General features: G+C 52.2%; 1 protein-coding gene across 2 annotated transcripts in view; it reads right to left on the reverse strand.

Moving 5' to 3' along the window:
- The window catches only part of PARVB (parvin beta), a 138618-nt gene that overhangs the window by 61157 nt on the left and 53794 nt on the right, over positions 1–23667 (reverse strand). For both annotated transcript variants that reach the window (XM_030815398.1, XM_030815399.1), the window contains exons 2-3: positions 8624–8713; positions 2544–2614 (exon numbers count right to left, since the gene is read on the reverse strand). In XM_030815398.1, the coding sequence (XP_030671258.1) occupies positions 2544–2614; positions 8624–8713 (161 nt within the window). The remainder of the gene's footprint in view (positions 1–2543; positions 2615–8623; positions 8714–23667) is intronic.

The following is a 23667-nucleotide window of genomic DNA, read 5'->3' on the forward strand; positions in this document are numbered from 1 at the left end:
CAACTTGGCTTAGTGAACACGGCACCAAATGGACAGAGCCATTCAAGCCCAGACACACCACTAACCCCAGCACCTGCGGGTGGGGAGTTATTTAAACCTGCCTTTTTTTTTTTTTTTTTTTTTTTTTGAGACAGGGTCTTGCTCTGTCACCCAGGCTAGAGTGCAGTGGTTATTCACAGGCATAATCATACCTCATTGCACCCTTGACCTCCGGGGCTCAAGCAATCCTCCCACCTCAGCCTCCTGAATAGCTAGGATTACAGGTGCCTCCCACCACACCCAGTTAATTTTTGTTTGTTTTTTTTTTTTTTTTTTGGTAGAGACAGGGTTTCACCATGTTGCCCAGGCTGGTCTTGAACACCTGGGCTCAAGTGATCCCCCCACCTTGGCCTCCTGGGGTGCTGGGATTTCAGGTGTGAGCCATAGTGCCCAGCCCCTTCACCTCTCTGAGTCTCCACATGGAAGCAAGAATGACACAGTTCCCCAGGGAGTTGTTTCAAGGAGATAATCCTGTGAATGGAGTTTGTGAACTCTCAAGCATTGCTCAAAAATCAAAGAAAAAAAATCTTTAGAAAGGTGCATGGGATGGTTCATCTTCTGTGTCAACTTGCCTGAGATCTGGGGTGCCCAGATAGCTGGTGAAACATTGTTTCTGGGTGTGTCTGGAAGGGTGTTTCTAGAGGAGATGAGCATTTGAATTGGTGGATGGAGTAAAGCAGACCGCCCTCCCCAAGGCGGTTGGGCCTCATCTGATTCCATAGAAAAAAAAGGTGGAGGAAGTTGGGATTCACCTCTCTCTGCTGGGGGCTGCTAGTGCCAGCACCTGGATCTTCTCTCACCCTGTTCCTGGTGCTCAGGGCTGCAGACGCAGGCTGGTATCTCTACCACTGGCCCTCCAGCTTTCTAGCTTGCAGACAGCAGGTTGTGGGACTTCTCAGCCTCCGTAGTCAAGTGAGCCAATATCAAAATAAACCTCTCCCTAGATATTGACACAATTGGGTCTGTTTCTCTGGAGAAGCCTGACAATTCTCATGCATCCCTTGTTTAAATATCCCCCAAGAACAACATTTTGGTGGCTAAAAGACAGTGACTTTCCTCATTGACATTCTTCTGTTCGAAATAACAAAGTGGGTATTCAGAGGGAAAAAATAAAACAAATTAAGTAATTTAAGTGGTTAAGAATCAATATCTTTGAGTGGACCCTAAAACTGACATTTGGAATGTTTTTGTTTTGTTTTGTTTTTTGTGAGACGGAGTTTTGCTCTTGGTGCCCAGGCTGGAGTGCAGTGGTGAGATCTTGGCTCACTGCAACCTCTGCCTCTCAGGTTCAAGCAATTCTCCTGCCTCAGCCTCCCGAGTAGCTGGGATTACAGGCACCCACCACCATGGCAGGCAAATTTTTTGTATTTTTAGTAGAGACGGGGTTTCACCATGTTGACCAGGCTGGTCTCAAACTCCTGACCTCAGGTGATCCACCCACCTTGGCCTCCCAAAGTACTGGGATTACAGGCAGGAGCCACCGCGCCCGGCCTCAATGTAAATTTTAAAAGAATACAACTTGCAAAAGCCATTTTACTTATTCTGAATGAGCCCTCATGAAAACACAGTTGTACAGCCCAGCGTCAGGTCCATTGCAGTGGTGAAGGTGGAGAAGCTTTTTAAAAAGCACTTTTAGTAGAAAAATGTCTGTTTCTGGCAGACACTGTCACCATCAGCATTTTCATGAATCCCGGGGTGCCCAAGCTGGCCTCAGGCTGTGGAAGCCAAGTGTCTGCCACGGCTGTCTGCCCAAGAGCCCGCCCTGGGTTCACCAGGGTCAGGCGGAGCCCACAGCCTCTCCTCTTCACGGGATTCCCTCTCAAGCCCTACCATGGTTTAGATCAGAGCAACCAAAACTGCAATCTGTCCTTGGACCCACACAAGCACTGCCTCACGGAAAGCAGGAGCCACGCTGGAGAAGGACAGCCACTGCCCAAGAAGGCCAGCACCACGGGTCCCTTCCCTCACTGTTCCCTGACTTCTGGGAGCAGGGCAGCCAGGTTCCTCACCCAGCTGGGATTCACACCTCCAGACGTGGTGGAAACTGACCGTCCACTCCGCACAGGCATCAACATCACACAGCTCCTCGGCAGGAGTGGCCAGAGGGGTCACCCTCCTGCTTTTCAGGGTCAAATCTGAATCTAGATCCCACCAGGCTCCAGACGGAGTTCCAACTCCCTCTGTAAGGTACTACACTAGCTCACGCCAGCACTCATTCCTAATCCTAAAATCCCCTCCTGCCAAGCTCCGTCCAGCGAAGAGTTCACAAGCCTGGTCATTAAAGCCTCAGCCGAGCAGGGCACATGGGAGGTGCTTGGCACTTCGGGCTGGATCCTCCCTGCCGTGCCGTCCTCCTCTGCCAACACGTCTGCCCACCTTCTCGCGCAGCACCAGCGTCCTTTCAGGAGCCCCGGGTTTAGCTCCCTTTGTCCACGAGAGCCCTGAACCCCAAAGCCAAGGCCTCACCCTAAGAGGAAGATTCCAGCCAAGACGGAGCTCCTTACCTTGACCAGTTCCTTGAACTTGGGGTCTTCCTTGGAAGTGGGGTCGATCATCGTGCGCTCCTCGTTCTCCTCTGCCAGGGACAAAAGGAAGTCACGGTCAGCGATTGTGGGGGTGGCAGGGATACGGGGAGCCAGGGGGGAGGCAGACTCATCTCTGACAATGGAGAAACAGAGAACCCAGCACTAGGGGAGGGTGACTGCAAGGAACCGCCTTCTGGAAGGTGGATGGGGCATCCTCCTGCCTTCCCCTCTTCTGGAAAGGGATGAAGTCAAACTCATCTTTCTGCCCGGCCTCACCCCTCCCAGACTCCGCCAGCAGCTGGTCCAAACCATGTCCATGTTTCAGGAGAAATAAGGAGAGAGCAGCATTCACAGGGTGTGAGATGCATCCCCTGGCCGGAACCTGGTATGTGGGGAAGCTTCAGGCACCAGGTAGTTCCCTGTGGCCACTATTTATAAATACATATGAAGAGTTTGGATGGTTATAATGAGATGGAAAATGTTTGGTACATTCAGTGGAAAAGAATCAATATGCAATGTTGTATGCAAAATAACATGCAGAAAAAATATAGAGAAATAAACAGCAAAAAAAAGGGGGGGGGGATGATGTTTAACAGCAAAATGTGCTCATCCTCATCCTCTTTCTATTTCTCTACCTGTTTGCTTTCCCTCCATGTTTCCGCCTGGATCCCACAGGCACCAGGCAGCCAGCCGAGCCCGTCATGGAGGACAGTGCCGTGGAGACGGTGGGGAGGCGGACTGCGGAGGGGGCACCCACAGAGGCTAGGCGTGCTCCACAGCAGAAATGCCCAGCGCCACACAGAAGCCAGCGGGCGCCGAGCACCTCTGAACACACGCAGGGAAGGGCAGGGGGTCTCAGGCTGCCCGCACTGTCCAGCTCTGGGACCCGCACAGAGCATGGGATGGGTGGGGCCCAGGTTCCACTCACCGGGAGGCTCTATACCACGCCTCTTAAGGAGGAAAAAAGGCACAAGAGGGGCTCCAGGCAGAAGCCAGGTATCCCCCCAGGACCTACAAGCGGAGATGGCCAGGACACAGTAGAGACCAGGGTCCCAGAGCCCAGACAGGCTCCCATGGGGCTGGGGACACTGACTATGTCGGTCAGAATGAAAACAGCTTTGAACCTGGGCGTAGTGGCTCATGCCTGTAATCCCAGCACTTTGGGAGGCTGAGACGGGAGGATTGCTTGAGCCCAGGAGTTCCAGACCAACCTGGGCTACATAGTGAAATCCCTGTCTCTATTTTTAAAAAGAAATAAAAGAATAAAATAAAATAAAATACAAAAGAAAGAAAGAAAAGGGCTTTGAGTGAAACTTTGCTGCTGATACGGATGTGATGCAACTTCCCAGCAGCAGAGTATAAACTCTGACAACGTGGAGAAACTACTTTTGAAGTCATACAGATCTGAGGCCTGAGAAGGACACTCCAGGTAATGTGCAGGGAGCTCTCAGGAGTCCTGACGATATCTCTGCGAAGGCCTGCGCAGCCTCCCACTCCTGCTGGGGTCAAGGCCGGCATCCTCCATGCAGCCTCCAGGGCCCCTCTCCAGCCTCATTTCCCGCCCTCCTGCTGCAATCTGCTCCAGCGCATCTGGCCTTCCCTCGCTCCTTGAAGCCTCGCTGCCGCCTGCCCTGAGTCTTGGCACCTGCTCCCGCTGTCCGACACTCTCTCCCCGGCCCATGTTTCCTTCACCCTTCAGACCTCAGCTCCCCAGCTGAGATCCTTGAGCCCAAACGCCAAATCTTCCAAGCTCTCCTGCCCCAACGAGGACTATGTGTGTGCCTGTGTGACCCAGGTCTGAGACCCCCTCTGGACCACCCATCTCAGGCGGGCAAGGAGCAGGGCCAGGCCGTGAGTCCCGCCGTGTATGGGAGAGGGTGCAGGACAGAGAAGGAGCAGGTCACTATCCAATCCCAGCCTTCAGAGAGCCCATTTCTGGGAACATCCCCTTCAACCCACACTAAAAATCTCAGCATTGTCCCATCTAGCATGTCCCCACACCTTGCTCTCGCTGAACTGAGGAGAAGCAAGATTCGGGCCCGCCCAGTTCATGTGGCCCCCACAGGGAACTCGCTGCTCCCTCCTGAAGGCTCTGAGCCCACGTCCGACCCCCTGACATCCCCTGGACCGGGCGGCGTGCCGTGGCGGCTCGGATGTCCCAGGACTGCATGCTCCTTGAGGGGTCCTGCCTAAGTCAGCAGGGCCACCGAGAGGAACGGGGCGTCTGACATAGAGACTGTGAAAGGTGGAGGACAGAGACACCGTTTCAAGCCTTAGTGTCACCAAACACCTTCTCAGAGGCATCTCCAGTCTTTAACTGTCCCCGTGGGTAGCTTTCATTCCTGACCCCGCCTAGAGGAGGACAGTGGGCCTGACAGGGTGGGCGGCAGGCCCCAGGCAGGCAGCTGTGTGTGGTGGTGTGTCTGTGTCTGCAGATCCCGCCAGGATCTCCTGGCCACCTGGTGATGGTGACAGTAGGCCAGGATCAGAGGCTCTGCACAGACCAGGGAGCAGCTGCGTCTCACGGGGCAGGGGCCTGACTCAGAGCAGGCGCTTGCTCCAGATAAGGAACCTCTGTATCTGGGAGCCCCGGAGCTCACGGTCAGCCCTTGCTACCTGTCAGCATTCATGACCTGCTCGCCTTGACCTGGGACCTTGGACATGAAGCCCCCACGGGCCGCTGCACATCATGGCCCTCCGTCTGCTAGGGGCTGCTCACGTGGCCTAGAGGGGAGCAATTCCCAAACCTCAGTGGGCCCCAGAGTCACTGGGGGCATGTTTAAAGCAGAGGGGCCTGGGCCCGCATACTCCCATTTGGTAGGTCTTGCGGTGGCCAGGAACCCTCATTGCCAAGTGCCCTGGGACTTTCTCACATCCTGCATTGAGAAACAGGACTCCAGGGACTCTGAGAGAGAAGAAGAGGGCCGTGAGAGCCTCCTTGTTTTTCCTGAAAGGAAGCTGAGAGCAGACACCAGGAGCCGTGCCATCTCTGAGCTGTGTGACTTTGGTGGTCTAAACTGTGCCATGCTCCTCTCGGTGGCTCCGAGACTGAGGCAGGACCCCTCGAGGAGCCCACAGTCCCAGAACACCACAGTGGGTACGGCAAGCGCTGCCCAGTCCAGGGGGTGCTGGGGGGTCAGACATGGGCTCAGAATCTTCAGCAGGTCTGGGTCCACACAGGCTGGGTGAGCCTGGATCGGGCTTCTCTCCACTTCAGTCAGAGGAGAAGCAGCGCCCAGAGGCCAGGGTGGTATCTCTGCACCAGTGTTTTGTGGGAACCGAGCCCCCGCCCTCCCCACCTTGTGCATCACAGCAGAGCATCCACCGGCTGCAATAAAACGTGCCCAAGGATGGGGACCTGTCCTACCTACCTCTGATGAGGGCCATCATCTTCACTGAGAGGGTCTAGAGCAAGGGGAGGAGCCTAGCTCTGGGGGCAAAATGCCCGGGGTTCAAGACTTTGGCACTTATTAGTGATCTCCGTGATCTTAGATCTGTGCCTCAGCTTCCCCATCTGTACAATGGGGATAATGATACAACCCACCTCACAGGGTCACTGAAGGGACTGAGGAGTAGAAGCATTCACAGTGGACCCCCGATATTCGCTACAGTGATGACATTTATGAGCCCAAAGGATATGAAATATACAAAGAGAACTTCAGAAAGAGTCAGGTGCTGTGCAAATATTCAGTGAGTGAATTCAATTATTATTATTTTTTGAGACAGGGTCTCACTCTGTTGCCCAGGCTAGAGTGCAGTGGTGTGATCTTGGCTCACGGTAGCCTCAACCTCTTCAGACTCAGGCAATCCTCCCACCTCAGCCTCCTGCATAGCTGGGACTATAGGCGTGTGCCACCATGCCTGGCTAATTATTTTATTTTATTATTTTATGAGATGGAGTTTCATTCTTGTTGCCCAGGCTGGAGTACAATGGTGCAACCTCGGCTCACTGCAACCTCTGCCTCCCGGGTTCAAGCGATTCTCCTGCCTTAGCCTCCCAAGTAGCTGGGATTTCTGGCGTTTGGTATCACATCCAGCCAATTTTTGTATTTTTTAGTAGAGACAGGGTTTTGCCATGTTGGCCAGGCTGGTCTCGAACTCCTGACCTCAGGTGATCCACTCGCCATGGCCTCCCAAAGTGCCGAGATTACAGGCCTGAGCCACCTAGCCTGGCAGGGCCACTCTCTTCTAAGCAGAGGGAGAGGAAGCCCCGTGGACCCCGGTGAGACCTCAGGCAGCGCCGCCAGCTCTGGCTTCGGGTCGGCTGGCGGCTGAACTTGCGTTGGCATTTCTCCCCTGTAAGCTCTTGCTGGCCTGGCCTCGTCACAGAAACCACAAAAAAGGGATGAACCGGGACCTCCCTTTGAACCAGGGTTTGGAAATAAGCAGAATGTTCCCTAATCGCCTTCCAGATCAGCTGCATCCCAAAACACAGTTTAAGGAAAATGTGTCTTGGCTGTTACCCATTACATCAGGCAGTGAGCGCAGGGGCCTGGGCCATTTGGCAGGGCCCACCCTGTAAGCCCAAGCTGCAGGCAGCTCTGGCTGGCCCAAAGGAAAGAAGCATATTAATTGTGTTTTGCATTTTCTTCTTTTTTTTTTTCTTTGAGACGTCTCGCTCTGTCACCCAGGTTGGAGTGCAGTGGTACGATCTCAGCTCACTGCAACATCCCAATCCTGGGTTCAAGCGATTCTCCTGCCTCAGCCTCCAGAGTAGCTGGGATTACAGGCTAGCCACACCCGGCTAATTTTTGTATTCTTAGGAGAGACGCGGTTTCGCCATGTTGGCCAGGCTGATCTCAAACTCCTGACCTCAAGTGATCTGCCCACTTTGGCCTTCCAAAGTGCTGGGATTACAGGCATGAGCCACTGCGCCCGGCCTGTTTTCTGTATTTTCTGATGCTTGGCATCTTGGGGCCTTGCTGACTCTGGAGAGACTGCACCTCCAGGGCGAGCTAATTCTAGAGATGGTAAACCACCCTCTGTGAGCACAACTTTCATATGTAAACCACTCAGAGCCTGAGCCCCAGAGCCCAGAGCCCCCAGCCACCCCTTTCCTTGGGCTCTCACGGGGCTCCTATACTCCCAGCCAATATCCTCACCCTAATCTCCCCTGGCCCTGGGGACATGCCACGCCACGCCACACCATACCATGCCACGCCACGTGGTGTGGAAGAAGAAGAGTCTTCTTACTGAGAAGACAGGACAGCTTCTGCACCCCAAAGCCCACTGAAATGGTTCCAACAAGCCAGGCCTAGGCCTGTTCACCCAGCCTTGCCCATTCCTTCAGAGAAAGCCACAGTAAGGGTGTTGGGGCCAGGCGCAGTGGCTCATACCTGTAGTCCCTGCACTTTGGGAAACCGAGGCAGGAGAACTGCTTGAGCCCAGGAGTTGGAGACCAGCCTGAGCAACATGGCAAGACCCCATCTCTACAAAAAAGTTAAAAAGTTAGGTGGGCAGGGTGGCACATGCCTGTAGTCCCAGCTACTCAGGAGGCTAAGGCAGGAGGATCACTTGAACCCGGACGGTCAAGGCTGCCGTGAGCTGTGATCATATCACTGCACCCCAGCTTGGGTGACAGAGTGAGACTCTAACTCAAAACAAATATACATAAAATATAAAATAAAGGCATTGGCCTTGCTCCTTCTGCCTCTGCCTGACACTAGTGCTTTCCATGTGGCCTTCTGTGGCGTGGTGTGGCGTGGCGTGGCGTGGCGTGGCGTGGCATGGCCCTGAGTGGCCTTCTACACCTCCTTTCAGAACTATGAGTTTAACAAAATATCTTTTCAAGTCAGTCTTCTCCCAATCTGTTGGCTTCACCACCTGAATAATAAAACTTATGTTTTAAGACTAGGGCAGAAACCCTTAAAGAAGGACTTGCTTTTCTCAATGGACTTTTCTAAACATGACCTTGAGCTAAGAACTTAGACTCCCAAATGCTCCCAGCATCTGATCAAGAGGCCAGATCTGTCGGGCTCCTCATTGGCCTCCCCAAGACCAGCTTAGTGCCACGGAAGCTCAACTGTCTCAGGGCAGGGAGCGGAGGAACACCCCCGTACCGAGCTGGGTGTCTTCAGGGTGAACATCCGCCAGGGCGGGGGACATCGGTGAGTTGATGGCATTCTTGCCTTCTTCCTGCAGGTCACTCACTGTTGAGCAAAAGGAAAGAAAAACCAGGTTAGTATACACGGAGTGCCGTGGCCTCACATGTTGGCTGTGGACGCAGAGATAAATCAATTCCTGTTTTTTCAGCATTTAACAAACATTCCTAAAAGGGCTGTCGCCCAGAAAGAGTCGGAGGGAAAAATGCTGCGAACCAAGAATACATTCTTCAGTTCCTCCCCAGCCCACATATTTCCCAGGCCTCGCCGAGCTCTGCCAGTCTGCTTTCACTGCCCTTTGAAACTCATAACTAAGATACCAAAGCTTCCAGATGCCTCCAGATGCTTCCAGATCTGACCAAGTTTGCTGAGGCAGACAAAGCATGGACCACAGTGATGGGGCATGAGAGAGTGGGGCTGCCCTCCCTCTGCCGGGGGGCTCTGTCCTAAACCATGGACTCAAGATGCTAACCCCCCTCCAGTCATGCATACAGGTGAATCTGGAGTTGAAAGTGGGGTCACTGGTGATGGCCACATTCACAGGGAAAGAAATCTGATGGAACACACAGGTCAGGATGGCTGGAACATGCAACGGAATCTAATAAAGAGAGCTCCACGTCAGAGACACCATGAGCTCCCGTCTCAAGGGAGTGCTGAACAGTTACAGGATCTGGAATGCCCAGTGATTAGGGACAATCTCAGAACCACAAATGACCCCTCATCTCCCTACACCAGTGAGACCCTCCAGGCATTTCAGCCACATCCACCAGAGAGGAATACCCACCCACACAGACGCCAGGCACCAAAACCCTTGCTTCTGTAATGTCACGCTGTTTCCACAGTCACAGCCTCAGTCCCTGCTGCATGTGGGACTCCAGGTTCCAGCCCCAAGATGCGTCCATGGTGCCGGATGGAGGTAGGGCCCTGGCCGCTTTCATGGCACTGGTGGAGGGCCGCTGGGGAGCAGTCCCTGATCACATGCTGCAAAAGTACCCAGGCCAGTGTGCCCGGAGCTGTACCTCCTTCTCCATGAAACAGGTACAGAAGTAAAATGGTATTTCCTCTTTTAACACCAGAATCACCTCGAACCTTGAACACCTCCAGCTCTGGACATCCAGCCTCCACAGTGGCAGGTGATGGAACAGCAAGGGAGTGTGGCATGATGGCTTTGGAGCAGCAGGCCAGTGGGGCCCCACCCGTGCTGGCTGTGAGACCCCAGGTACATCCCACTCACCTCTCTGCACCTGTTTCTCCATATGGCATTTATAGGTAATACTGTAACAATGCCAGGGCCTTTAGAAGGGCTGAATGTAACCATGAATGTCGAGCATCCAGCCCAGAGCATGGCATGTGCTGGGCTCTCGGGACACACCTGTGGACCCAGCTTTCAGGACGACACAACCTCCATCCTTCATAAGGACAATGCCAGCTCCTCTCATGTCAGCAAAGGCCCTGATACTCAGCTTCTTAAAAAGCGGACCCTCTTTTACTCCTATGTTCATAGCTGCACGACTCAAAATAGCCCAAAAGTAGAAATAACCCAGGCCGGGTGTGGTGGCTCACGCCTGTAATCCCAGCACTTTAGGAGGCTGAGGCAGGCGGATCACGAGGTCAAGAGATCGAGACCATCCTGGCCAACATGGTGAAACGTTGTCTGTACTAAAAATACAAAAATTAGCTGGGCGTGGTGGCAGATGCCTGTAGTCCCAGCTACTCAGGAGGCTGAGGTGGGAGAATTGCTTGAACCCGGGAGGCGGAGGTTGCAGTGAGCCAAGATCACACCACTGCACTCCAGCCTGGTGACAGAGTGAGACTCCATCTCAAAAAAAAAAAAAGTGGAAGTAACCCATGTTTCTCACATGGAATTTATAGGTAACACTGCAAAAATGCCAAAGTCTTTGGAAGGGCTAAATGTAACCAAACCACGAACGTCGAGTCCCCAGCCCAGAGCATGGCACATGATGGGACTCTCAGGACACGACCGTGGACCCAACTTCCAGGACAACACAACCTCCCTCCCTCATAAGGACAATGGCAGCGGGGCCCCAGGATGCCAGTTACCCACTCCCCCCAAGGTAATATATTTGCATTTTAAACAGGCACCTTCTCCTGGAGGACTGCCTGATGCAGGAGTATCAGAGCCTAGGAACAGGTTGGGGTTAGGAAGTTTTTTGATTCGAGGGAGCCTTCGGGCACTGCTGCAGTCACTGAGTCTTGGCATTTGAGAACACCAGATGAATGAGTAAGCAAAACGTAGTCCACATATACAATAGAATATTATCCAGCCTTAAAAAGGAAGGACATTCGGACCAGGCTACAGCATGGGTGAACCTTGAGAATGTTAGGCTCAGTGAAATAAGCCAGACACAGAAAGTCAAACACGGTACAATTCCACCAATAGGAGGTCCCTCGAGTAGACAAATGCACAGAGGAGAAAGCAGTCTGGTGGCTGCCAGGGACAGGGGGAAGTAGCAAATAGAGAGGTAGTGTTGAATGATGGCAGAGTTTCAGTTTGGAAAGATGAAAGAGTTCTGTGGGTGGGTGGTGGTGATGGCTGCACAATGAGAACGTACTTAATACCAGTGAAATCTCTTCTTGAAAATGGCTAAGATGGTAAAGTTTATGCTATGTCTATTTTACAAAAATTTTTTTAAATAGCAAAAAAAAAAAAAAAAAAAAAAGTAGGCCCTCTCCAGGTAACCCACATTCCAGCCGCGAGCCAGCCTGGCTGCCGACATACACTGCCCTCCACCCACAGCCAGCATCCTAAGGGAAGATCCAGGCACCACTCATCCTTGAATTTCCAAAATCCTTAGCGTAACTCTGCACCAGCAGTGGACAAATGTCAAATATCTTCACAGGGAAATTAGACAGACATAGAGTTTTGAGGCTCCCTCTGCCTCACCTCCCTAAAAATACTCCAGAAGATCCCCCACAGGTCACCCAGATCAGCTGAGAAAACAGGGACCAAATTTCAGCAAGTATTTGTACCACATAACTAGTTACAAAGAGAGTTGTAACCAGCAGAGAGTCTTAAAAGGCAGAAACGAAACAGGGAAAAGTGATTTTTCACAGAAATCCTTGGGAATATGATAGCCCTGGAGCACAAGGGGTCAGGGTGGACGTTCCATGTCCTGGCTGCCATCATAGGAGGACACAACAGGTGCAGGGAGGTCCCGTCCAGCACAGCTGCCTGCAGTACTCACTGATGGCAGAGGAAGAACAAAAGACCCAGTTTCCCTAAGTGTGGAGGATCATACAGGTGGGCTACGCCCGTGAGTCCTCTTGGCAAGGGCCGAGAGCTGGCACTGCACCCATGTGCCTGGGCCTGAGGGGTGGGGAGGGAGACCTCGGGGCAGGTGGTCAACGCTTCGAGGCAGCCCTGCTCACCTGATTTCAAAAACACAGAGAGGGAGGAGGACAGGAGCCGCATTTTGAAAGCCTAGAAATTGGGTCACATCAAAACAGAGATTTCAACACCTCCCTTGAACATCAAAGATGACACTAAACAGGGCCAGGGATTTTGTGACCTTAATAAATGAGAAACGCACTCACGAACGCCGCCCAGGGCCTGTTCAGCAGCACGTTCTGAAGGGGCTGGTTATGCACGCTGGCCTGAGGGAAGCAAAGGCTTCGGGGACCGGGAGGAGGGGGGCACAGGCTGGCAGACCCCTCGGCTGGCAGGAGGAGCCCAGGCCTGTGGCCACAGAGCCCCAGTCCAAATCTCGCATTGCCACTTGCTGGTGTGTGGCCTTGGGGAAGTCCCCTCACCTCACTAAGCCTCAGTTTCCCCATCTGTAACATGGGGTGGTGGGAATACCGGCCTCACAGGAAATTCCTCACATTTCCTGAGGAATAAGAGGAATCGTGAGCACCCACACATGGCCCACAAACCACTCCCTACAAGTGGGAAAGGCAGCTGTGGATGTACAGGGTCCAAGAGAGACACAAACTGGAGGAAGAGTGACCAGAAGGCAGGCGAGGTCCCCCATTCCACAGAGAAGCATGGAGGGCTCCCTGGAGGAGGCAGCAATTGAACTGGCCTTGAAATATGGCCAGACTAAGGAAAGGGCCTTCGGGGCTCTATGCAGAGTTCAGTGGAGACAAGCCAGAGCCAGCATGTCCAAAGCTGAACCCCATGAAGGTTTGAGGGATGCCCTTCTGGGCCTTGCTATATTTTGCAGTCTGGGTTCCCTTATGGACACAGCTCCTTTGCAGAGGAACTTGCAGCGTGGATCTGATCGTCATCTTCAGAGGATCGGTGTGATTTTTGGAAGGAGGGGCTCCTCTCACACCCTTGGCTTGCTCCCTCCTCCGACTCCCCCCACCGCCTGAACGGTGCCAGTTTAGTGGCTTTCAGTGAATCCCAGGAATGTTTTGGTTTTTAAAGTACCGGTCCACTTGCCAGAAAGACAAACCCTTCAAAGATGTGAAGTGCCGACTGTCTTCAGTCATAGAGAAAGATCTGCTGGCCCGGGTGTGCTGGCCCGGGTGTGCTGGCACAGGCACGCTGGCACAGCCATGCTGGCATGCATTCTCTCGGTGTCTGGAGGGTGTGGAGGGTGTGAGCTTCCAAGGGACTGGGGCTTGATTTCATGAGATGGGTGATTAAGGGAAAAAGACCGCCTTGTGCTTGTTTTCCTACGTGTCTGCATTGTTCTAAGATGAATGTCTCTGCCCACACGAAACCCAGCAGCCAGCCACGAGGGAGTCAATGCCAACTCGTCCCCACTGCAGCAGACTTCACCTGCAGCACCGCACTCTGTGGCCTGCATGGGGGGCCAGGTAGGAAGAGAGAGACAGGAGGGCATTTGATAGGATGAGGGCCCCTTGGCACACTGTCTCTGGAGACGGGCACTCCTCGCTCAGCCCGGGACGGCAGAGTGGGAAGTGCAGGCTGCAGTCACCAGATCTGAGTTTTCAAGAAAAGCTGGAAATGTGGGGTTTGGTGTGGAATCTCCCCATTTATAAATATGAGCCATTAATTCAAATTTTGTGGGCCAGCCAGAGGGCACACAACCTCGGATTACAGGACATACATGTCCAACCCATACTGCTGACTGTCCATGGGAAAGGGGGAGCGCACCACTAACATTTCCTGAGCACCTAGTATGTGCAGGGCATCTTCCATGCCAGCCATTCACCTTGTCTCCTAACGAGTCTGAGGGAGGCCGGGCACGGTGGCTCAAACCTGTAATTCCAGCACTCTGGGAGGCCAAGGTGGGCAAATCACCTGAGGTCAGGACTTCGAGACCAGCCTGGCCAACATGATGAAACTCTGTCTCTACTAAAAATACAAATGTTAGTCAGGCGTGGCGGTGGGCACCTGCAATCCCAGCTACTTGGGTGGCTGAAGCATAAGAATTGCTTGAACCTGGGAGGTGGAGGTAGCAGTGAGCCAAGGTTGTGCCACTTCACTCCAGCCTGGGCAACAGAGCGAGACTCCGTCTGTCTCAAAAATAATAATAAATAAACAAGTCTGTGAGGGAGTGGCTGGTCCTGTGCTGTTAGATGTGAAGCCCCAGAGTCAGGACTAAAGCCAGTTCTACCTGATCTTGCACCTCACTGTGCCCTACTAAATCCTACCTATCTTCAACCTCATCTTACTGGCCGCCTCCTCCAAGAAGCCCTCCTGGGTGTTCCCCTCTCCCCAGCTCAAGCCACACAGCCATGTAACTATCTCCTTCCCGAACTTCCCTTCCTGCCAGTGCCAACCCAGTTCCTGCACATAGTAGGCCTTTTAATATATTCAAGGAGCAGCACAACAGAGGGCTTAGAACCCCAGAGCCAGGCTGCTGGTTTTAGATCCCAGCTTGACCACTGACAAGGTATGTGATCTTAGGCAAGCTATTTGATGGCTCTGTGTGCCTCAGTTTCCGTCTGTAAAGTGGGGCCTAACATACCTCAGAGAGATCACAAAGATTCAATGAGACACACACTCGGCACAGTCGCCGGCATGCAGCCGCCCCTCGGGAAGCGTCAGCTTTGAGTAACTGTAATGGTGGAGTATGTGCGGCTTCCAAAGCTTCCACCCAAAGATTGGGCAAGGTTTAAAAAAAAGAAAAAAAAAAACCACCATCGTTCCTGATTTGGAATGACAAGAACATGAAAGGAAAGAAAGAGAATCAAAAACTAAAAGCATGTCATAAAAAGCCTGCCATATATACCTCAGGCCAAATGCGAAGGTTCCATCTTTGATTTTTTTTTTAATCTTCTTTGTATGGTTGTATTTATTTATTTATGCCCAGGCTCTTTCCCAAAAAAGGATTTTCAGGCCGCTTTTTTTCCCCCTTTTGATATTATTAGGAAAACAACTTTGAAAGCAGGCTAGTTTAAAGAACAAGGTTACCTTAATGGAGAGAAGAAATCTGAAAACACAAAGGCTGATCAGCTTCTTGCTCCACTAGGGGAACCAGGGCAGGACACGGGGGATAGCGAGGCACCACTGCAATGATGGGCCCAAGAGCCTCACTGGGGGCTTGCCTGGAGGGTCTGGCCCAGACACAAAGGCCCAATCGAGGCTGAGCCACAGGCCCTGGGGGGCCACAGCAATGGCAACTCCATTTTCTGACACTTTTCTAAGCGTGTCATTTCAACACAGCAGAGATGCTTTACCACCTATGGGGACTTTTACACCACCCGTGCAATTCCTGGTTTTCATAGAGAACAAAAGATCACGGCGAGAAATTTCAGAGGGCCCCGTCTGAACCAGGATCAAAGAGAAAACCCCAACAAAAACAGCCATTCTCCATCCCTGCACATCTAAAAGAACTTGGAAATGGCAGGAAAGCTGCCTCAATTTTAAACACTTAACCAGCCCTTTTCAAGCCCTACCCAGTTCTAGTTACAACGGATCCTTCTCAAAGAAACAGAGTGGTCTTCGGAGCTTGCGGGAGGATATAGGAGGAGAAAGAAAGGTGCGGCTCTGTGCCAACCCACGCCACCAGCTCCTCTTCCCAGCTGGGGAGGGGGCATCGGGATCCTTCGCTTAGGCTTAAGCAGGAACCCAAAGACATCTCTGTTAAATGAGGTTTTCCAGGTCTCTGCCAGGAAATGACAGCTTTCTATGAATTTTCCAACTTCCATCTGTACTCAGAGGGGTGTGGTTTCTTCGTAGAAGCTGTAATTTATCAGAATAATTAAATTCATCAGGCACGAAGGTCTTCTTAACAGAGCAGTTCTTCCAAAAATAAGTCCAGTCATACTTCAGTGAAGATCTTGCAGCTCAGTGGAGTTAAAATAAGACCTGAGATCTAAATAAGAATAAAAACATCATCAGCCTCGGCAGCTGGGAGGAGATGCTGTTGGGCAGTCTTTTCTGACATCCAGAAAGAAGGTGATTGGAAGTAGCCGTGGATCATAATTCAAAGGGCTGAGCCATTGCTGGCACATCACACATGCAAAGGCCTTGAAATGGGAGGCCTGGCCCTCCCCAGGAGGTTACGAACTCCAAGCCCAATCTCCCAGGTTCTTGGGATTACAAATCGGAGGAATGACAAAGTGTCTTGCCTAGGGTAAAAGGCAGCAAAGGCTAACAGTGCCAGAGAGCAGCTGCTCCTCCTGGCCCAGATATGGGAAAAGAGGGAAAGGACTTCCAGTGATCCATGGAGCACAACGTACAAGAAAGCATTTCTTGACCTTTCAAGTGGCAGATGTAGTTTGTTTTTACTGAGAAATGGATGTGGGCCTTGTCATGCAGGATGCCGGCCCAGGGTAATCAGCTCGGTGTATTTATGTACATGTAACTCACTGTCATCTCTAAGCCATGGATGAGTTTCTGAACGGCGCTAACATGACTAGAGGAGTAAGAAAGCCCCGTGACTGTGGCCCAAACCGGAAGGATCGCTCAGCTTGAACATCTGATTTATGGGGCTGTTCTGCTGGGACACGAGGTTTCAGCCCATTTCTCAAGATGAAATCAGTTCAGAAGCTAAAAGAAATGCGTGAACATTTCAATAAGGTAAATCCAAAGAAGGTCAACAGGTGGCGCGGACTCCACATCAAGAGCTCACTGCTGAAGCCCTGTCCTATTCAGGTGGCAGTAAGCCTTGGGCATGACAGCCTGCTGATCTAACTAACACTGGCGGATGGATGCCAAAGGGCTGGGCACGGGGCTGGGCAGGTCCTGCCCTTGCACTGTGGAGAGTCTGCATGTATCCTGGTCACTTCCACCCAGCAGCCAACCTCGCACCTAGCACAGAAGGCTCATGAAGGATTCAATGCACAATTAATTAAGTGCAATACATAGCATGGTGTTGAGATTTTTTTAAAAAGCAAAAGCAGGTTGGGCCAGGTGCAGTGGCTCACACCTATAATCCCAGCACTTTGGGAGGCTGAGGTGGGTGGATGGCTTGAGCTCAGGAGTTCGAGACCAGGCTGGGCAACAAGGCAAAACCCCATCTCTATACAAAATGCAAAAATTAACCAGGAATGGTGTGAATCTGTAGTCCCAGCTACCCAGGAGGCTGGGAAGAAAGTTTGAAGCCAAGAAGTGGAGGTTGCAGTGAGCCAAGATCATGCCACTGCACTCCAGCCTGGGTGACAAAGCCAGATCCTGTCCCAAAAATTAAAAAAAAAAACCATGTTGTAGAACAATTCAGCAAAGGCTGGGGGTGGTGGTGTACATCTGTGGTCCCAGCTACTTGGAGCTGGGGTGGGAGGATCACTCGAGCCCAGGGGTTCAAGTCCAGCCTGGGCAACATGGTGAGACACTTTAAAATAAATAGGGCATGATGTTTATGTAAAAAATACAACTAGAAAACTCAGCACTATGTATTTCTATGTGTACGTATCAAAATTCACAGAAAAAGGAATGAAAGGGCACGCTCCAGAATGACAAGAGCAGCATTACTGATGCAAGGGCCCAGTGGCTGAAGGTAAGGAGGAGACAGAGGGAGGCTTTGCCACCAGACTGTGTTCTTGTGCTCCTTTTGAAATAAAAATAAAGCTACAAGAATGGAAAATAAACAGATGTCCTGGCAGGGTTATGCACTGCACCCAGTGGGGGCCCTAAAGGAAACAAAGTGGCAGCCAATTCTACAGGGAAGGACGCACACTGGGTTCAACCACAGAAATGGCTCCGAGACCCAGAAGGAGCCTCGGGCCTCTCCCAGCAGCACTGGCTGCCTCAGGGGACACAGTGAGCTACCCTGAAGGAGGGAGGAAGATGGGGAGGGAAAGCCCGGCACGGTCCCACCCCCACAGATGACTGCGGAATAATAACATGACTCTGAGACTATGGGTGACAGCAAAGGCCCTGGCATGAGTGTCTGTGCCAAGAACACAGAGGAAAGAACCAAGATGCCAGACCTGGGAGTACCCTTGACAGGCTCACATCTCGTGCCCTATTCTTGGGTTGGCCAGTGGGGCTCCCTCACCAGGATGGCCACCTTGGCCCCTGCAAGCCCTACCCTAAACTCTTCCCACCCCAGCCCAGCCTCTCCCCTTCTGGAGGTGACTATTCTAGACACCATTGCTTTTCTTCTCCAGCATCCATTGATCCTTTCAGGCAAACAAGACTCAGCCTCCCTCGGAGACAGCCCCCCCTCCTGCCACCATGCTCAGGCCTTGTAGTTCAGCTCTGGGGTGGAGCAGGCATCCCAGGACAAAGTCAGCTGGCACACTGGCCTCCCAGGAACACAGTCAGGGATGGGCATGGCCCAGTTAGAGCTAATGAGCTGCACTGAGACTTCACCAGGAATAGAGAATGAGACAGGCACTCCTTCCCACTGGCCTTGACCCAGAAAGGATGGAGGTTGAAGCCATCCCATCATCTTACCACTATACAGAGCCTGAAGATGAAGGCACCAGATCGAAAGAGCTCAGGGAAGGGGAGAACAGAATCTAGGATCTAGCAACACCTTCTATGTGCTGGATCAAGCCTTACCTGAGGCCATCCAACCCCATGGACCATTCTGTCAAATGTACCAGTGAATTCTGTTTTGCTTTTAAGCCATTTTGAGTTGGGTTTTCTGTCCTTTGCAAACCAAGAGAGTCCTGTCTGATGGAGAAATCCTTCCAATACACAAAGCTGGCGTTGGTCACTCCCTGCTGCAGTGCACCCCATGGCTCCCCCCAGCTCCAGGGTAAAATGCAAACCCTTCATAGTGGCACCCAATGACTCTTCATGAGCAGACCCCTCCTCTCATGAATCCAGCTGCAGCTCCCATGCTTCCACACTCATCGTCTGATGAGGCCATTCCAGGACACTTCTGTAGGTCATATCTCTGCCCCTCTGCCTCGACTGTCCCCACAACCTGAAATGCCCTTCACTTTAGATCAGCTAGCTCCACCCACTTCCCACCTGTCTGGAAAGCACACTCTGCACATCCTCTATCCCTGGGTGCAGTTCGGGCCCCTCCTCTGGGTTCCCACAGCTCCCTATGCATGTGACAATGACAAACCCTATTCCCCGATCATGTGATTGTGGGCTGTGCTCACCTCCCTGCACCCCCCTGACCCCGCAAGGAGTGCACAGGGGCCAGGTCCCATTCATGACCATGGCCTCGCATCCTGCATAAAACCCGGCACATGGATAACTGCTCTGTGAATATCTGTGGAATGAATGAATGAATGAACATAAATGCTAAGCTTATGTAGGCCAAATGGAGCTACAAAGATAATTTCTACAAGAGAAAGTCAGGGAACTGAAATGGACGGCTCTTACACAGCATCCCACCTCCAGCTACTTAATTGGGTGGAAAAAGAGGGTTTCCATTAAGGTTTCCATTAGCCTGGCAGTCGTGGGTCACCAGGAACCCAATTACTCTGATGTGGCCACGCAGAGGCTGACGCGCTCAGGAGGAAGGAGTCCGCTCCGCAATTAGGGACTTGCTAGTACAAGCAGCCCCGGAGCCAACATCCGCCCAGCCTCACCTCCTGGGGTGTGCATTCCGACCAGCCACCTGCTGCAGGCATCTGAAATACAGACCACCGAGATGGAAGGAGCCCATCTGGCTCAGGGAAACTGGGTCTTCTGAATACGAAAAGTTGCTTACGTAGAAATGTAAAAAAAAGCTCCGAAGCCCATGTTAAACAGATGATTCCCTTGGCCCAGAAACACGGTCTTTTCTTCCCCTTTGTCCCTGGGGTGATTAGGAAAATGTTAGAACCACAGAAAAATGAATCCTCTGTGGGAAGGAGAATAGGAAGAAAGACTTCTAGGTGCACGGTAAAATGTCAGGTTGGCCATCTAACCCACCCTGGCGAGAAACTGGGGCATGGAGGGGCCGGTGAGCTTCTTGTCTACAAAGGAGGACACATTCTTTAGAGACAACGATGATCTGACTGGTTTCTCAGACTGAAAGCCACGTGAGTCAGTTTTTTTGTTTTGTTTTGTTTTGTTTTGTTTTTTTTGAGACGGAGTCTTTCTCTGTCACCCAGGCTGGAGTGCAGTGGCTCAATCTTGGCTCACTGCAATCTCCACCTCCCGGATTCAAGCGATCCTCCTGCCTCAGCCTCCTGAGTAGCTGGGATTACAAGCGTGCACCACCACACCCAGCTCATTTTTGTATTTTTAGTAGAGATGAGGTTTCACTATGTTGGCCAGGAGGATCTCGAACTCCTGATTTCAAATGATCCACCTGCCTCGGCCTCCCAAAGTGCTGGGATTACAGGCACGAGCCACCGCACTCGGCCAACTTCTTTAATTCCTCCCTTCAATTGCCACCCTTCCGGAGCACTGGAACCTACCGCCCAATGCCCCCACCTTGCGGTGAACAGTGGGATACACATCCCTAAAGCCAGCCTCCCCCGCCCCAAAAAAGAGCTACCCCATTTGCCTCCCGTTTTCTCGGCCCCTCACCCTCAGCTCCAGTGCCCAGCGGCCACTGCCTCCTCATCACTCTCATCCTAATTCCTTAGCAAGTCCTTCAACGCAAGCCTCTACCTCTGTGATTTTCAGGGGCTGTGTTTGTCACATTTCTCCAACCCATCACGCTGGCTTTCAGGGGGTACTTCCAAATGATTTCAGTCACTGGTCATGAAATCTGTCATTAATTAATAATAAGGAGAAAAGAGCCTCGAGGCAGCAGAAGGCGGGGGCGGGGTGTGAAACCCAAAAGAAACAATTCTCAGAAGAGGATGCCGACCTTTCCCCTGGCGTGTGTCACCGTCACCGCCCCTCCGAGCCCAGCCACTTGCCGGCAAGCTGCACAGCGAGCCCCACCGAGGCGGGGGGCAATGGAACCCGCTGCTCACTTCCAGCAACAGACGAGCCCCATGAGACTGCCAGGCTCTTAGAGAAATGCACTTCATAAAGGAAAGCAGAAACGGCCGTGCAGAAGCTAAGTCTGGAAAAGCACGTTCGCTGGTTCCCGAGTTGTGAAACTCGTATTAATTAATCTGACTGGTAACGTCCCAATGTATCCAGGGAAGTCCAAAGCGTTGTCTGCTGAGAAAATAAGAAGATTAAATCATTAAGTCATTAGAAAAAAAAAAAAAAAAAAAGGCTCTACTGTGCACCTGCCGTAGAAACGGGGACGTGGGAAAGGCCAGAAGGACGGCGCCCTCTAGCGGCTGTCTCCCCTGCAGAAGCGACACAGATGCCGCCATGAAAGCTTCCCCCAACAGGAGGACCCCGCATGCTTCGCAGACAGGCCCCTTCCAAAAGCAGGTGGCTTTGGGGAGTGCTGGAAGCCACTGGCCTCTGGTGCTGGTAGCTCAGTTCCCACCTGAGATACTCAAAGAACCACCATGGCACTGCCTTGGGCCCCACCGGGCACAGACAGCTCTACCCATCAGGAACAGATGCAATGCCCACAGCAGCAAAGGAGAAAGGCCTTCACGGCCCACAGCGGTCCCCACACCCCTGCTGGAGACTGCACCTTTGGAGGAACAGCCCCAAACGAGGGATGGAGGGATGACGGCAGGTGGAGAGTCCCTCTGTGACCGCACAAAGCAGGTCAGGTTCCCCACTCCTCACACCCATTTCCATTCCTCTCCTTTCGAGGCATTATCGGTCTAGGGCACATCTGTGCATCTGTGCTACAGGATTTGCGTCTACAGTGCTCTGAAAGGACAGATGCGTGGCCTGCTCTGTCTCCCGCTCTCCCAACATGACGCCTGGACTGAGGCAGGTGCTCAGTGAACACTCGGTGAATTCATGAACAAATGAATCAGGGTTTTGGGACTCTACCATTCTCTCTACTGCAGTGTCTCCCATAAAAACTCAAAGGATGTACTTTCTACGCCATCTGTCACTCTCTCTATGGAAGGCTGGATCGTGGTCCCTGCAAAAATGTCCACATCAAGTCCCAGGAACCTGTGACTTTACGTGGCAAGAGGGGGACTTTGCAGATGTGATTAGGTAAGGACCTCGGGGTGGGAGATTAGCCTGGATTATGCAGGGGGCCCAATGTGATTGACAGGGTCCTTACAAGAGGAAGCAGGAGGGCCAGAGCCAGAGGAGGTGTGGCGAGGGAGACAGAGAAAGATCAGGAGATGGCTTTGAAGACAGAGGAAGAGGCCAGGCACTAAGGAACGCAGGTGCCTCTGCAAATTGGAAAAGGCAAGGAACGGGATTCTCCCCTGGAGCCTCCGGAAGGAATCGGCCTTGCCGCCACCTTGACATTAGGACTCCTGACCTCCAGAACTGTAAAATAATAGATTTGTGTTGGTTTAAGCCACTGGGTTTGTGGTATTTTGTCACAGCAGCCCTAAGTAAATTAACAGCCTCAAGAGAGCCCCAGCAACTCCACGTAATTTCAAAAGGCCTGGAACATTCTTTGCAGCAGTTTTACCGAGCCCTGCTCCACACCGGGTGCCCCATGGCATAAGGGTTACTGAAACTGACATGGCTTTGTTCACACAAGCAGAATGAATATTAAACAAGCACAGAAGATGCATCTGACCAACACTGTGGATAAAATCACAACTGGCCCCAAGGCTGCCGCAGGCCATTCTCCTGTGACACCAAGGTCTGAGGAGGTTGGCTCCTTATTAGCAAATCTGGAACAATGTTTTTTTTAGAAGGACTCTTGCTCTGTCCCCCAGGCTGGAGTGCAGTGGCACAATCTCGGCTCACTTCAACTCCACCACATCCTGGGTTCCAGCGATCTTCCTGCCTCAGCCTCCCAAGTAGCTGGGATTACAGGCGTCCACCATCATGCCCGGCTAATTTTTGTGTCTTTAGTAGAGATGGGGGTTTCACCATGTTGGCCAGGCTGGTCTCGAACTCCTGACCTCAAGTGATCCACCCACCTCGGCCTCCCAAAGTGCAATGTATTGTTTTCAATGTGCAAAAACAACTGGATGGCCTCACAGTCAGCAAGACCTGAAGTCAGTTCTCCACCGGTGGCTTCTCAGAATGGCTTAGCACAGCAGCCGCTGGCTAAAGGGCTGAGTGTGGGGTCAGATCCCCTCACCCTCTGTCCTCCTCAGCCTGGGGATTTAATGGGTTCATAGGAAGTAGCCAGGGATGTGCTAATTGCTTGACATTTTCGGACACAGCTGTGTCCCATAAACCTTGCTGCTCCTTGAGCCCGTGTCTCCTCTTTGTCCCCAAGAACATGTGACACAGATGGCTTCTCAATCCTGCTACTGTCCCTCCAAGTACTGGCCTACCAGGTTCTCAGGCAGCAGCCCGGTCATTTTCAAATGCAAGCATGGTGCACTAGCTCTTCTGCATGGACGTCATTCAAGTCACTAAAAACAGTAAATATCAGCCCAGATGTCAGCACCATCAGCCTCCCGGACCAAGCACACCCATCTATGGTGGACCAAGCACCAGGAGCACACCAGCAGGCTGGCAAAGAAGAGGACACACATCGCAGGAATCGTGAGTGCTTGGTGAATTCATGAACGACTGAATCAGGGTTTGAGGACTCTACCATTCTCTCTACTGCAGTGTCTCTTGTAAAAACTCACAGGGGCCGGGCACGGTGGCTCATGCCTGTTATCCCAGCACTTTGGGAGGCCGAGGCGGGTGGATCACCTTAGGTCAAGAGTTTGAGACCAGCCTGGCCAACATGGTAAAACCTCGTCTCTATTAAAAATACAAAAAA

This window comes from Nomascus leucogenys, chromosome 7b (assembly GCF_006542625.1).
Source record: "Nomascus leucogenys isolate Asia chromosome 7b, Asia_NLE_v1, whole genome shotgun sequence".
NCBI lineage: Eukaryota > Metazoa > Chordata > Mammalia > Primates > Hylobatidae > Nomascus > Nomascus leucogenys.